Source organism: Mobula hypostoma, chromosome 9, assembly GCF_963921235.1.
Source record: "Mobula hypostoma chromosome 9, sMobHyp1.1, whole genome shotgun sequence".
NCBI lineage: Eukaryota > Metazoa > Chordata > Chondrichthyes > Myliobatiformes > Myliobatidae > Mobula > Mobula hypostoma.
This window is the reverse complement of record NC_086105.1, coordinates 151,470,498-151,485,377: the sequence shown is the minus strand read 5'-3', so window position 1 is coordinate 151,485,377 and position 14,880 is coordinate 151,470,498. Positions and strand designations below refer to the sequence as shown.

General features: G+C 44.3%; 1 protein-coding gene across 2 annotated transcripts in view; it reads left to right on the top strand.

Annotated features, from left to right (window-relative positions):
• Positions 1-14,880, top strand: part of LOC134351425 (dynein axonemal assembly factor 8) — a 167,145-nt gene that overhangs the window by 134,868 nt on the left and 17,397 nt on the right. For both annotated transcript variants that reach the window (XM_063057534.1, XM_063057533.1), the window contains exon 28: positions 12,003-12,123. In XM_063057534.1, coding sequence (XP_062913604.1) covers positions 12,003-12,123 — 121 coding nt within the window. The remainder of the gene's footprint in view (positions 1-12,002; positions 12,124-14,880) is intronic.

Genomic DNA, 14,880 nt, shown 5'->3' with positions numbered 1-14,880 from the left:
GCTTTTATATTCTATTCCCCTTGAAATAATTGCTAACATTGCATTTGCCTCCTTTACCACAGATTCAACCTGTAAATTAACCTTCTGGGAGTCTTGCATGAGGACTCTAAAGTCCCTCTGCACCTCTGATGTTTGAACCTTCTCCCCATTTAGATAGTCCACACTTTTGTTCCTTTTACCAAAATGCATTATCATACATTTCCCAACACTGTATTCCATCTGCTACTTTTTGCTATTCTTCTAATTTGTCTGTCCTGTTGAAATCGCATTGTTTCCTCAGCACTACCTACCCCTCCACCGATCTTGGTACCATCCGCAAACTTTGCAACAAAACCATCAATTCCATTATCCAAATCATTGACAAACAATGTGAAAAGTAGCAGTCCCAATGCTGACCCCTGAGGAACACCACTAGTCACTGGCAGCCAACCAGAAGAGGCCTCCTTCATTCCCATTTGCTGCCTCCTGCCTCTCAGCCATCTTCAATCCATGCCAGTATCTTTCCTGTAACCCCATAGGATTTTATCTTGTTAAGCAGCCTCATATGTGGCACCTTATCAAACGCCTTCTGGAAATCCAAGTAAATGACATCCACTGCCTCTCATTTGTCTACCCTGCTTGATACTTCCTCAAAGAACACTTAACATATTTGTCAGGTAAGATTTTCCTTTACAGAAGCCATACTGATTTTGATTTATTTTATCACTAAGTACGCCGAAACCTCATCCATAATATTAAACTCCAGCACTTTCCCAACCACTGTGAGATTAACTGGTGTATAAGTTCCTTTCTTTTGCCTTCTTCCCTTCCTCCCTCCCTAAAGAATAGAGTGATATTTGCAATTTTCCAGTTCTCCGGGACCATGCCAGAATCAAGTGATTCTTGAAAGACCATGACCAATGCATCTGTTATTTCTTCAGCAACCTCTCTCAGGACTCTAGGACAGGGGTCCCCAACCTTTGTCGCACCGCGGACCGGTTTAATATTGGCAATATCCTTGTGGACCGGCTGACCGGGCGGGAGGGGGGGTAGGGTTGCCAACGGACAAGAGTAGCGTCAAATACGTTGAGTTTACCCCGAGAAAGACTGCAATGACCATGAAGCCTTGCGCAGGCACCAGTGTGCATGTGTGACCAGCCTATTTTTCTCCTCTCCCCTCCTTCTACAAATCATTTTCGGCGATTCTGTTCGGGGGAGGCCGGGAGTGTGAATCACGACCGGAATATCGGTGATAAGTGGCTAATAGACTCAATTTCGTATCTAAAAGGGTTTATCTAACGAATTTAATATTAAACACACAGCGCATATTTTCCTCGCATGAATATAGCAATAAGTCAATTATCAGGGGAGGACAGGGGGTCTTGAAATACGTGTTGAACGAACTCCCAGTAGAAGTGGCAGAAGCAGGTTCGATATTATCATTTAAAGTTAAATTGGATAGGTATATAGACAGGAAAGGAACGGGGGGTTATGGGCTGAGTGCAGGTCGGTGGGACTTGGTGAGAGTAGCATTCGGCACGGACTAGAAGGGCCGAGATGGCCTGTTTCCGTGCTGTAATTGTTATATGGTTATATAAGTCAATAGCATAATATTTTAAGTAACATTTGAATATTAAATACACAGTGCATATTTTCCCCGTATGAATATATAAAATCATTGCAATGCACCAATATCGCTGAATCAGTGGGAGCCCTGGGCTTGTTTCCCTGCAACAAGACAGTCCCGTCAAGGGGTGACAGGAGACAGCGATACTCGAATGGGTTCCTTATGTCTAGCCTATTCCGCAATTTAGTTTTCGTTGCATTCAACGCAGAAAACTCTGCTTCGCAGAAAAATGCTGAAAATGAAAGCAATGTTTTCATGCTTTCGAGGCTATCTCAGGATATTCGCCCTTGACTTTGATCCAGAATGCTGGCAGAGATGTTATGTCAAACATACTTTTCAGCCCGCCGTCACTTACAAGCTCGAGGAGTTGATCTCCTTCCCGCGCTGACATGGACGACGCGCGGGTAATGACCTCGCGTGCGTTCAAGCTCAACAGTGGGCGTGACAGGGAATGAGGAAAGGTAAGCTGACTCATATCGCCAAATCATATTGTTTCCTCGCGGCCCGGTAGCGCATGCTTTGCAGCCTGGCACCGGTCCGCGGCCCGGTGGTTGGGAACCGCTGCTCTAGGATATAGTCCATCTGGTCCTGTAACTTATCCACCTGTATGATAACCTATGACTAAATGCATTTAAATACAACACCTTCAATTCTGTATTCTTCTTCCTTTTTTGAATTTTGTCTCTGTGGTACAAGTTAACTCTTTGCCCTGTCTGCATATGTACCCAATGATTGGCTTGTCCTTCCTTACGTTCATGTTACATCCATCATCTACTTATAAACCTGCTGGCTCATCCTCAGCTCTATCATACTGGTTCCCATCCCCCTGCCATATTAGTCTGAGCCACTCCCAACAGCTCTAGTAAACCTGCCTGCAAAGATATTGGTCCCCTCATATATTTAAGTGCAACCCGTCTTTTTGTACAGGTTACACCTGCCCCAGAAGAGGGCACAATTATCCAGAAATCTGAATCCCTGTCCCCTGCTCCAACTCTTCATGAATTTATCTGCCACCTCATTCTATTCCTATCCGCGCTGCCGCGTGGCACAGGCCGCAATTCCAAGATTACTACCCTTGAGGTCCTGCTTCTCAGCTTCCTTCCTAACTCCCTATATTCTTTTCTCAGGATCTCCTCCCTTTTTCTTCCTATGTCTTTGGTACCAATATGTACCATGGCTTCTGGCCTGCCTTTTCGGGATATTGTGGATGCGTTCAGAAACTTCACCGACCCTGGCCCCTGGGAGGCAAACTACCATCCATGTTTCCCTTTTGCATCCAGATGATCACCTATCTTCTTCTTCATGTGCCTTGCGTGGCGATCATGGCTCTCCACATCGAACAATCCCTCGCAGCGTCAATGACATCTCACACACTTAGATCCGTTAGTTCTTTCACAGTGTCCATATATTTTCTTCCTTGCCTTCCTCTTCCGTGTTTCCCAGGCATACGGCCTTGTAATGTAAGGCATTCTATTTCTCCCTTTCCGATGACATGTCCCAGGAATTTAAGTTTCCTCTCATTTAATGTTCTGATTAAAGATCTTTTTGTATGGGCACGTTGGAGTACTGTCTCATTAGTTACCCTATCTCTATATGATATTTTCAGCATTCTTCTAAGAAACCACATTTCTGTTGCTTCTCAGTTTCTTTGGAGTTCTGGTGTTATAGTCCATGTTTCAGAAGCATACAGCAAGATTGACCAGACGTAACATTTTCGTAGCCTAAGCCTTGTTGTCATAGAAATGTGTCTGCTGGTAAAAATGAGTTTCATTTTTTGGAAGTTGGTTTTGGCAATGGCAATTCTTCTTTTTATTTCTACTTTACTTCTAGCATCTTGTGATATAGAGCTACCAAGGTAATTAAAGCTGTTTTTTTGTTTAAATCTCTTAATTACTGATGTACAATTAGCAGTTGGGAGTATCCTGCTGTTTTGATATTACCGTACATTTGGTTTTTTCACAGTTGATGGTTAGAACAAAATCTGCACATGTTTGTACTACTTTGTCTAGGAGGATATGTAGGTCTTCTGCAGCACTTGCTATTAGGATGGTATCGTCTGCATATCTTATACTGTTGATGTTAACACTTCCAATTTTTATCCCATCTAGGTCTTCTATTTCTCTGAGAATCATTTCACTATAGATATTAAATAATTCCGGTGAGGCAACGCATCCCTGTCTAACTCCTCTTTGAATTTTAGTCCAACTGCTTATATTATCATCAATTTTTACCGCCGTCGTTTGATTCCAAGATAAACTTTGAAGCAGTTGTTGGTCCCTTCTGTCTAGGTTTAGTTTAGTGAGAATTTGAAATAATTTTTCATGTTGCACTTTGTCGAATGCTTTTAGTGAAATCAATAAAACACAAAAAGACGTCATTTTGATATTCAATTGCCCTTTCTGAAAGCATTCGTAGTATGAAAATTGCGTTCCTAGTTCCTCTATCCTCAATAAACCCATATTGCAGTTTAGAAGTTTCTGGTTTTAATTTGTTTTTAATTCGACTCAGAACAATTCTCAACAAAATCTTTATTATGTGACTCATAAGACTGATTGTTCTATAATTTTCACAGTCAATAGTTCCAGGAATTTTTGCAGAGTTATAAATACTGATTTCAAGAGATCGTCAGGCAGTACACCAGACTCTTATATACCATTAAGCAATTCAAAAAAAAATCTCTGCCCAGATCTTCTAGAGCTTGTATCATTTCCACCAAAATTTCATCAGGTCCAGTGGCTTTACCATGTTTCAAGCTTTTCATTGCTTTAGTTATTTCTTCTTTGCTAATAGGTGGGCCAGAATTAGGGTGTTTAATATCTGGGGGTTTCCCTGTATTATCTTCAAAAAGCTGCTCTATATACTGAATCCACCTCTCACATACTTTATCTAGATCTGTTAGTATGGATCCGTCTGCTGATCTTATGCATCCGGTAGAGGAGGTTTTCTTAATTCCAGTAATTTCCTTAATTTTCTATCACCTATCAGTCCCCCTAAATATAGAGTCCCTTATTACTGCTTCCATCCTCTTCATTTCCCTACTTTCTGAGCCACAGGGCCAGACTCTGTGTCAGAGGAGTACTTATTGTTGAGGGGGATGGCCACAGGGGTGCTCTCCACTCTCCTTTCCCTCTCCTGACAGTCTCCTGCAGCTTTGGGGTGACTACCTGCCTGTAGCTCCTGTCTATCACTGCTTCACTTTCCTTATCAAGCCGAAGGTCATCGAGCTGCAGCTCAATGCACCTGGCACAGATGTGGCCGTCAGGGAGGCTGGAAGTCTCCTGGAAATCCCACATCTGACACCCAGAACAGAACACTGGCTATGTAGACATGCCCCCATTCTCTAATTCAGAAAAAAAGAAATAAGAAAAACGGAATGAATTTACCTACTTAACTTACCTCAGCCTGTTCTCGCCGAAGCCCTGTTGAGCCAAAGCCTTCCTATTCTGATTCAGACTACTCCGACAATGACATCTCCCATGATGACCACTCCGCTAGGCGATACCTCTCTTTTACAGAGACTGTTTTTAAAGCTCTTTGCCCGACCTGCACGGGAATACTTCTGTTGTTTGTGTGCAGTACTCCACAAGATATGTACATCTCAAAGAGGAAGAATTATTCTTTTTTTTGGTGTGTGCGTGCGTCCGTGCGTGTGCGATGATGGCAGAACGATGTCTTTTTCATGCCTTTACAAGGCACGGAGTGAGAGAGAGAGAGAGAGAGAGAGACTGTGTGGCGCGCCACTCCCCACACAGACATTTTGCAGCATTTTTCCCTTTATTTTATGAGGTCAAGTTGTGATCTCGACACTCAACCCGGCACGGATGGAAAATATACTCAGGAGCAGACCCGACTGGATTCAAACCTGGGAACCTCCGTTCCAGAGTCCAGTGCTGATGTCATTGTACCACCGGCCCAGAAGAATTATTCTAAAGGCAAGATGACACAACTGTGGCTAACAAAAGCCAAAGAGAAGAGCAAAAATTAGTGGGAAGTTAGAGGATTGGAAAGCAATTGAAGGCAACTGCAAAGTCATTAAGAATGTACCTTCTTTTACCTTCTTAATACAACAGTAAGTTAGCCAATAATATTAAAGAGGATACCGAAAGTTTCTTCAAATACATGAAGTGAAAGAGGCAGAAGGAAGGAAATTATAGGCCAGTTAGTCTGACCTCAGTGGTTGGGAAAATGTTGGATTCGATTGTTAAGGATGTGCTTTCAGGGTACTTGGAGGCACATGGTTAATAGGTATGGGTCCCCAAGGGAAAATCTTGCCTAACAAATCTGTTGGAATTCTTTGAGAAATAACAAGCAGGATAGATAAAGGAGAATCAGTTGATGTTGTGTATTTGGATCTTCAAAAGGTGCCACAGATGAGGCTGCTTTGCAAACTACAAGCCCATGGTATTACAGGAAAGATTCTAGCAGCTGATTGGCAGGAGGGAGTGAGTGGGAATAAAGGGAGTCTTTTCTAGTTGGCTACCAGTAACTAGTGGTGTTCCACAAGGGTCTGTGTTGGGATCGAAGCTTAAGCGAATGGGCAAAGAAGTGGCAGGTGGAATACATTGTTGGGAAGTATATGGCCATGCACTTTGGTAGAAGAAATGAAAGGGTTGACTATTTTCTAAATGGGGAGAAAATACAAAAAAACCAAGGTACAAAGGGACTTTGGAGTACTTGTGCAGGATTTCCTGAAGGTTACTTTGCAGGTTGAGTCTGTAGTGAGGAAAGCAAATGCAATGTAAGCATTCACTTCAAGTGCACTAGAATATAAAAGCAAGGATATAATGTTGAGGCTTAATAAAGCACTTGTGAGAATGTGCTGAAATTGGAGAGGATTCAAAGCAGAAAGAATGGCTTGTCATATGAAAAGCGTTTGATGGCTGTGGGCCAGTATTCACTCGAACTCAGAAGATTGAGTGGTGACCTCATTGAAACCTATTGGATATTGAAAGGCCTTGAATAGTGGATGTGGAGAGTTTGTTTCTTATGGTGGGAGAGTCTCAGACCAGAAGACACAGCCTTAGAATAGAGGGCCATCTTTTTAGAATGGAGATGAGGAGGAATTTGTTTAGCCAGAGAGTGGTGAATCGATGGAACTCATTGCCACAGGCAGCTGTGGAGGCCAAGTCTTTACATATATTTAAGGCAGAGGTTGATAGATTCTCAATTGGTCATGGCATGAAGGGATATAGAAACATAGAAACATAGAAAATAGGTGCAGGAGTAGGCCATTCGGCCCTTCGAGCCTGCACCGCCATTTATTATGATCATGGCTGATCATCCAACTCAGAACCCTGCACCAGCCTTCCCTCCATACCCCCTGATCCCCGTAGCCACAAGGGCCATATCTAACTCCCTCTTAAATATAGCCAATGAACTGGCCTCAACTGTTTCCTGTGGCAGAGAATTCCACAGATTCACCACTCTCTGTGAGAAGAAGTTTTTCCTAATCTCGGTCCTAAAAGGCTTCCCCTTTATCCTCAAACTGTGACCCCTCGTTCTGGACTTCCCCAACATCGGGAACAATCTTCCTGCATCTAGCCTGTCCAATCCCTTTAGAATTTTATACGTTTCAATCAGATCCCCCCTCAATCTTCTAAATTCCAACGAGTACAAGCCCAGTTCATCCAGTCTTTCTTCATATGAAAGTCCTGCCATCCCAGGAATCAATCTGGTGAACCTTCTTTGTACTCCCTCTATGGCAAGGATGTCTTTCCTCAGATTAGGGGACCAAAACTGCACACAATACTCCAGGTGTGGTCTCACCAAGGCCTTGTACAACTGCAGTAGTACCTCCCTGCTCCTGTACTCGAATCCTCTCGCTATAAATGCCAGCATACCATTCGCCTTATGGAGAGAAGGCAGGAGATTGGGGCTGAGAGGGAAAATGGATCAGTCATGATGGAATGGCGGAGCAGACTCGATGAGCCAAATAGCCTGATTCTGCTCCTGTATCTTATGGTCTTTTGGTTTGTGTTAACAACTAACACATCTAGGGATGTGCTGGGGGCAGCCCACAAGTGTCACCACGTAGTACGTCCACAATGTTCAGCAGAACAACACAGAACACAACAAAACCTAGCAACAGCAAAACAAGCCCCATTCCCTCCTCCCCACCCTCACACGAACAGTCCGCCAGGCCTCCTGTCATAAACACAAACACAGATAAGGTGAATTCTGTCTCTCAGAGTTCACAGATCTCTGGAAGTCTCTATCTCAAAGGGCAGAAGAAATGAGAGTCTTTGGATATTTTGAATGCAGAGGAGGACAGACTGTTGATAAGTGAGGGGGTGAAAGATTACGGTGGGTAGGAGGGAATATGGAGATGAGATAACAATCTGTGACACTGGAAAATGAACATTTACTTTCTGATTGTCTGATTGTCACCTTAATCATGGCAGTGCATTCATCACATCCCCAACATGGTTTCAGTAAGTCAATCTCTCTGGTATACTTGCATTCAACAGCTTTCTTTACTAACAGTCTCCATAACAAGCCTGCGTCTGTCTCTCCCGCCACTTTTCTCTGCTGGTGACAGTTGATTGAGGCACAGAGAAACTCGAGGTGTCGGTGTCCAGAATGGGGACTGGTGGCCCTCTCGCTTATTCACAATTAGGGCTTGAATTACGCTGGGGAGCTCCTTTACAACTGCACAGATTCGATGGCCAATTTCCACTGAATGTAATTGTCATGTGACTTGTAACCGATGTACTGTAGAATCAGTAAAACCACATCTCATCAGTGGGACCACAGGGTCAGCACCAGCCTGTACACACAGGGCACCACTGATGTAGCGAACTGTCCCACACAGGGTAATCTCACGCCTAATGTCTGATGGAATAGTGGAAAAAATGTCTGAAATCTTGGTCAAAGATGGAAGTTTTCAGAAATGGCATAAGGTCCTAGAATACTGACAGGCCCTTCAGCCCAGTAATCCATGCCAAACTATTAATCTACCTAGTCCATCAACCTGAACCCAGACCATAGCTCTCCATACCTCTTCCATCCATGTATCTATCCAAGCAACACACATCAAAGTTGCTGGTGAACGCAGCAGGCCAGGCAGCATCTCTAGGAAGAGGTACAGTCGATGTTTTGGGCCGAGACCCTTCGTCAGGACTAACTGAAGGAAGAGCTAGTAAGAGATTTGAAAGTGGGAGGGGGAGGGGTGATCCAAATGATAGGAGAAGACAGGAGGGAGAGGGATGGAGCCGAGAGCTGGACAGGTGATTGGCAAAAGGGATATGAGAGGATCATGAGACAGGAGGCCTAGGAGAAAGAAAAGGGGGAAAGGGGAAAACCAGAGGATGGACAAGGGGTATATTGAGTACCTGTCCAAACTTCTCTCAAACATTGAAATCGAAATCACATCCACCGTTTGCGTTGGCAGCTCATCCCCCTGAGTAAAGACATTCCCCCTCAGGTTCCCATTAAACATTTCACCTTTCAACCTTAACCTATGACCTTTAGTTCTCAACACACCCAACCTCAGTGGCAACGCTTGCTTGCATTTACCCTATCTATACTCCTCATAATTTTGTATATCTGGATCAACTCTCCCCTTGTTCTCCTATGCTCTAGGAAATAAAGTCCTAACTTAATATTGATTGGCACCTGATTAGTTCCACTGGTTTAGAGGGGCAGAGTTTGTTACGTGTGTCCAGGACGGATTCCTGTCACAGTATGTTTACAGACCCACTAGGGGGCATGCCATACTAGACCTAGTATTAGTAACGAACCGGGTCAGGTCACAGATCTCTCAGTGGATGAGCATCTGGGGGACAGTGACCACCACCACTCCCTGGCCTTTAGCATTATCATGGAAAAGGATAGAATCAGAGAGGACAGGAAAATGTTTAATTGGGGAAGGGAAAATTATGAGGCTATAAGGCTAGAACTTGCGGGTGTGAATTGGGATGATGTTTTTGCAGGGAAATGTACTATGGACATGTGGTCGATGTTTAGAGCTCTTGCAGGATGTTAGGGATAAATTTATCCCGGTGAGGAAGATAAAGAATGGTAGGGTGAAGGAATCATGGGTGACAAGTGAGGGGAAAATCTAGTCAGGTGGAAGAAGGCAGCATACATGAGGTTTAGGAAGCAAGGATCAGATGGGTCTATTGAGGAATATAGGGAAGCAAGAAAGGAGCTTAAGAAGGGGCTGAGAAGAGCAAGAAGGGGGCATGAGAAGGCCTTGGCGAGTAGGGTAAAGGAAAACCCCAAGGCTTTCTTCAATTATGTGAAGAACAAAATGATGACAGGAGTGAAGGTAGGACCAATTAGAGATAAAGGTGGGAAGATGTGCCTGAAGGCTGTGGAAGTGAGCGAGGTCCTCAATGAATACTTCTCTTCGGTATTCACCAATGAGAGGGAACTTGATGACGGTGAGGACAATATGAGTGAGGTTGATGTTCTGGAGCATGTTGATATTAAGGGAGAGGAGGTGTTGGAGTTGTTAAAATACATTAGGACAGATAAGTCCCTGGGGCCTGATGGAATATTCCCCAGGCTGCTCCACGAGGCAAGGAAAGAGATTGCTGAGCCTCTGGCTAGGATCTTTATGTCCTCGTTGTCCACGGGAATGGCACCAGAAGACTGGAGGGAGGCGAATGTTGTCCCGTTGTTCAAAAAAGGTAGTAGGGATAGTCCAGGTAATTATAGACCAGTGAGCCTTACGTCTGTGGTGGGAATGCTGTTGGAAAAGATTCTTAGAGATAGGGTTTATGGGCATTTAGAGAATCAAGGTCTGATCAGGGACAGTCAGCATGGCTTTGTGAAGGGCAGATCTTGTCTAACAAGCCTGATAGAGTTCTTTGAGGAGGTGACTGGGCATATAGATTAGGGTAGTGCAGTGGATGTGATCTATATGGATTTTAGTAAGGCATTTGACAAGGTTCCACACGGTAGGCTTATTCAGAAAGTCAGAAGGCATGGGATCCAGGGAAGTTTGGCCAGGTGGATTCAGAATTGGCTTCCCTGCAGAAAGCAGAGGGTCATGGTGGAGGGAGTACATTTGGATTAGAAGGTTGGGACTTGTGGTGTCCCATAGGGATCTGTTCTGGATCCTCTACTTTTCATGATTTTTATTAACGACCTGGATATAGGGGTAGAAGGGTGGGTTGGCAAGTTTGCAGACGACACAAAGGTTGGTGGTGTTGTGGATAGTGTAGAGGATTGTTGAAGATTGCAGAGAGACATTGATAGGATGCAGAAGTGAGCTGAGAAATGGGAGATGGAGTTCAACCCGGAGAAGTGTGAGGTGGTACACTTTGGAAGGACAAACTCCAAGTCAGAGTACAAAGTAAATGGCAGGATACTTGGTAGTGTGGAGGAGCAGAGGGATCTGGGGGTACATGTCCACAGATCCCTGAAAGTTGCCTCACAGGTAGATAGGGTAGTTAAGAAAGCTTATGGGGTGTTAGCTTTCATAAGTCGAGGGATAGAGTTTAAGAGTCGTGCGGTAATGATGCAGCTCTATAAAACTCTGGTTAGGCCTTACTATAGGAAGGATGTGGAAGCATTGGAAAGGGTACAGAGGAGATTTACCAGGATGCTGCCTGGTTTAGAGAGTTTGCATTATGATCAGAGATTAAGGGAGCTAGGGCTTTACTCTTTGGAGAGAAGGAGGATGAGAGGAGACATGATAGAGGTGTACAAGATAATAAGAGGAATAGATAGAGTGGATAGCCAGTGCCTCTTCCCCAGGGCACCACTGCTCAATACAAGAGGACATGGCTTTAAGGTAAGGGGTGGGAAGTTCAAGGGGGATATTAGAGGAAGGTTTTTTACTCAGAGAGTGGTTGGTGCGTGGAATGCACTGCCTGAGTCAGTGGTGGAGGCAGATACACTAGTGAAGTTTAAGAGACTACTAGACACGTATATGGAGGAATTTAAGGTGGGGGGTTATATGAGAGGCAGGGTTTAAGGGTCGGCACAACATTGTGGGCCAAAGGGCCTGTACTGTGCTGTACTATTCTATGTTCTATGTTCTATAATCTGCTCAGCCTTTCCCTACAACCCAGGTCCTCAAGTTCCAGCAACATCCTAAAAAAAACTTTCAGCATTCTTTCAATCTTATTGATAACTTTCCTGTAGGTAAGTGACCAGAACTGTATGCAATACTCCAAATTATGCTTCCAACAACATCTTATCCAAGGTCAACATGGAGAAGATTGAGAGGGAGAGGATCTGGTGGGGAGGGTGTCCAAAACCAAAGGCCATGATGCCTGAAGTCACAGCAGCAATAAAGAAGCCCAGAGATCTGGCGATGTGAAGGGTGTTGCTGGTACAGCGTTGCAGAAGGTTACAAAGAAGAGGTTTCTATGGGTGAGAGTGCGGGTCCGTTAACTCTGCTGTTACGTTAATGCGTGACTCTCTGCCTGATTTTCACTCACAGATTGACGGTTGTGCGGGAGACTGCCTCATCAGCTTGGAGTTCCCACCGAGACGCAAGCTGGTCAATTCTTTTGCCTTCCCTCACTCGGATCCTGGAGCACCCAGCCAAAGCCTAAGACAAGGTACTTTTGACCAACTCTCCAGAAGCTGGATCAGCACCAACTAGAGCCTTCCAGCTGGAGAGTGCACACTCATGACTCACTATCTGTACTTTAACTTATGGATACTGTGTTCACTGCTACAGCAGCACTGCCCAATCCTTCAACCATTCATGTCAGTACCGCTGCTGAGAGTACCAACCCAGTCACTACTGCAGCCCAGCCTCTTTTACTGCAGGCCGTGCTCTTTGCTCACTGCTGCCATCAGGTAGAGAGTACAGGAGACTCAGGACTTGCACCTCCGAGGACAGTTACGACCCCTCAACCATCAGGCTCTTGGACAAAAGAGGATAACTACTGCACTCACTCTTCTTCTGGTGTTCCAACAACCGATGACCTCATTTTAAGAACTCTTTATCTTGATATTTCATACTCTCATTATTCTTCTTCTTCTCCGTCTTGTTTTACAGCGGTTGGCAACCAGCTTAATGGGGCATTCCCGCCACAACTCTCATTATTTATTACTATTCATTTATATTTGCATTTGCACAGTTTGTTGTCTTCTATGCTGTACTTGATCTTCATTGATCCTGTTTACAGTTACTATTCTATAGATTTGCTGAGTATGCCCACCGGAAAAAGAATCCCAAGGTTGTATGTGGTTACATTTACATATGTACTCTGATAATAAGTTTTACTTTGAACTTTGAACTAAGTAAAAGTCCCACCCAGCATCTCAGTTTCAGAGTCAACATTGCTTGTCGATGCTCTGACCTGCTTCTGGTAATGCCACCAGTGGGATTGGGCTCTTTCCTGGGCCCACGTGTGTACCGTGACTGTGTGGGTTTCCTCTTGGTGCTCTGGTTTCCTCCCACATCCCAAAGGCATACAGATGTACGTCATAAAAAAGGAAGTGACCGGGGCCTTTCAGGACTTGTCTGTGGAGCAGCAGACTGCAGAGTGAGTTGGAGACGATTCCTTGTGGACTTTACGTGCCGGTTTTAAAAAGCACTTGGGGCCTGTTGGGACTTGTCTGTGGAGCGGGAGATCACTTTGGTTAATAGTAATTTAGCAACAGCCAATAAAAAGCAACGAGGTGTAAGCAGAGCATCCATTGTGTGAGTAGGCTGTGCTAGAGTGGTCAGGTTTTGGCTCAACGAGCTTCGATGAAAACAGACATGGGCTAGAACTTAATTTAGAGAAGTCAGAGGTATAACAAGTATAGGTTGGTAGAGTCCGTCTGGTGTGAGATGTGGGACTTCATTGTACCTTGATGACTAAATCTACTGGAAGTGCACCCAACTTCAGCTCCTGTCTAACAAGGTTAAGGAATTAAACCTAGAGCTGGATCCAGGAGGCTGAAAACCAGTGATGAGTCATAGTCATAGAAAAGTACAGCACAGAAAAACGGCATTAAGTCCATGCCTAACCTTTTAAGCTGCCTACTCCCATCGACCTGCAGCAGGACCATAACCCTGCATACCCCTACCATCCATGTACCTATTCAAACTTCTCTTAAACGTTGAAATCAGGCTTGCATGCACCACTTGTGCTGGAAGCTTTTTCCACACTCTTATGACCCTCTGAGTGAAGAAGTTTTCCATCATGTTCCCCTAAACCTTTCACCTTTCACCTTAACCCATGACCTCTCATTGTAGTCTCACCTAACCTCAGTGGAAAAAGCCTGCTTGCACTTACCCCTCATAATTTTGTATACCTCTATCAAATCTTTTCTCAGTCTTCTACATTCCAAAGAATAAAGTCCTAGCTTATTCAATCTTTCCTTATAAATGAAGTCCTCCAGAACTAACAACATTCTTGGTAAATTTTCTCTGTACTCTTTCAACCTTATTTACATCTTTCCTGTAGGTAGGTGACCAAAACTGTACACAATACTCCAAATTAGGCTTCACCAACGTCTTATACAACTTCAACATAACATCGCATCTGCTGTACTCAGTACTTTGATTTACGAAGGTCAATGTGCCAAAAGCTTTCTTTACAACCCTATCTAACTGTGACACCACTTTCAATGAATTTATGGACCCGTGTTCCCAGATCCCTTTGTTCTGTAAGACCATAAGATATAGGAGCAGAATTAGGCCACTCAGCCCATCAAGTCTGCTCCGCCATTCAATCGTGGGCTGATACAATTCTTCCAGTCATCCCTACTCCCTGACTTCTCCCCATACCCTTTGATGCTCTGGCTAATCAAGAACCTATCTATCTCTGCCTTAAATGCACCCAATGACTTGGCCTCCACAGCCGCTTTGGCAACAAATTCCACAGATTGACCACCATCTGACTAAAGTAATTTCTCCGCATCTCAGTTCTAAATAGACATTCTTCAATCCTGAAGTCACACTCTCTTGTCCTAGACTGCCCTACCATGGGAAATAATTTTGCCATATCTAATCTGTTCAGGCCTTTTAACATTCGGAATGTTTCTATGAGATCCCCCCTCATTCTCCTGAGCTCTAGGGAATACAGCCCAAGAGCTGCCAGACACTCTACTGCACATCTCAGTGCCCTACCATTCACTGTGAAAGACATAGCATGGTTGGCCCTACTGCCATTGTTAACCCATTTCTCCAGCTGGTCCAGATCCCACTGCAAGCCATGATAGCCTTCCTTGCTGTCCACTACACCCCCAATCTTGGTGTCATCCACAAATTTGCTGATCCAGTTAACGATATTATCATCCAGATCATTGATATAGATGACAAACAACAATGGACCCAGCACCTAAAAGCAAAAATCACATTGGTCACTAGATTCTAA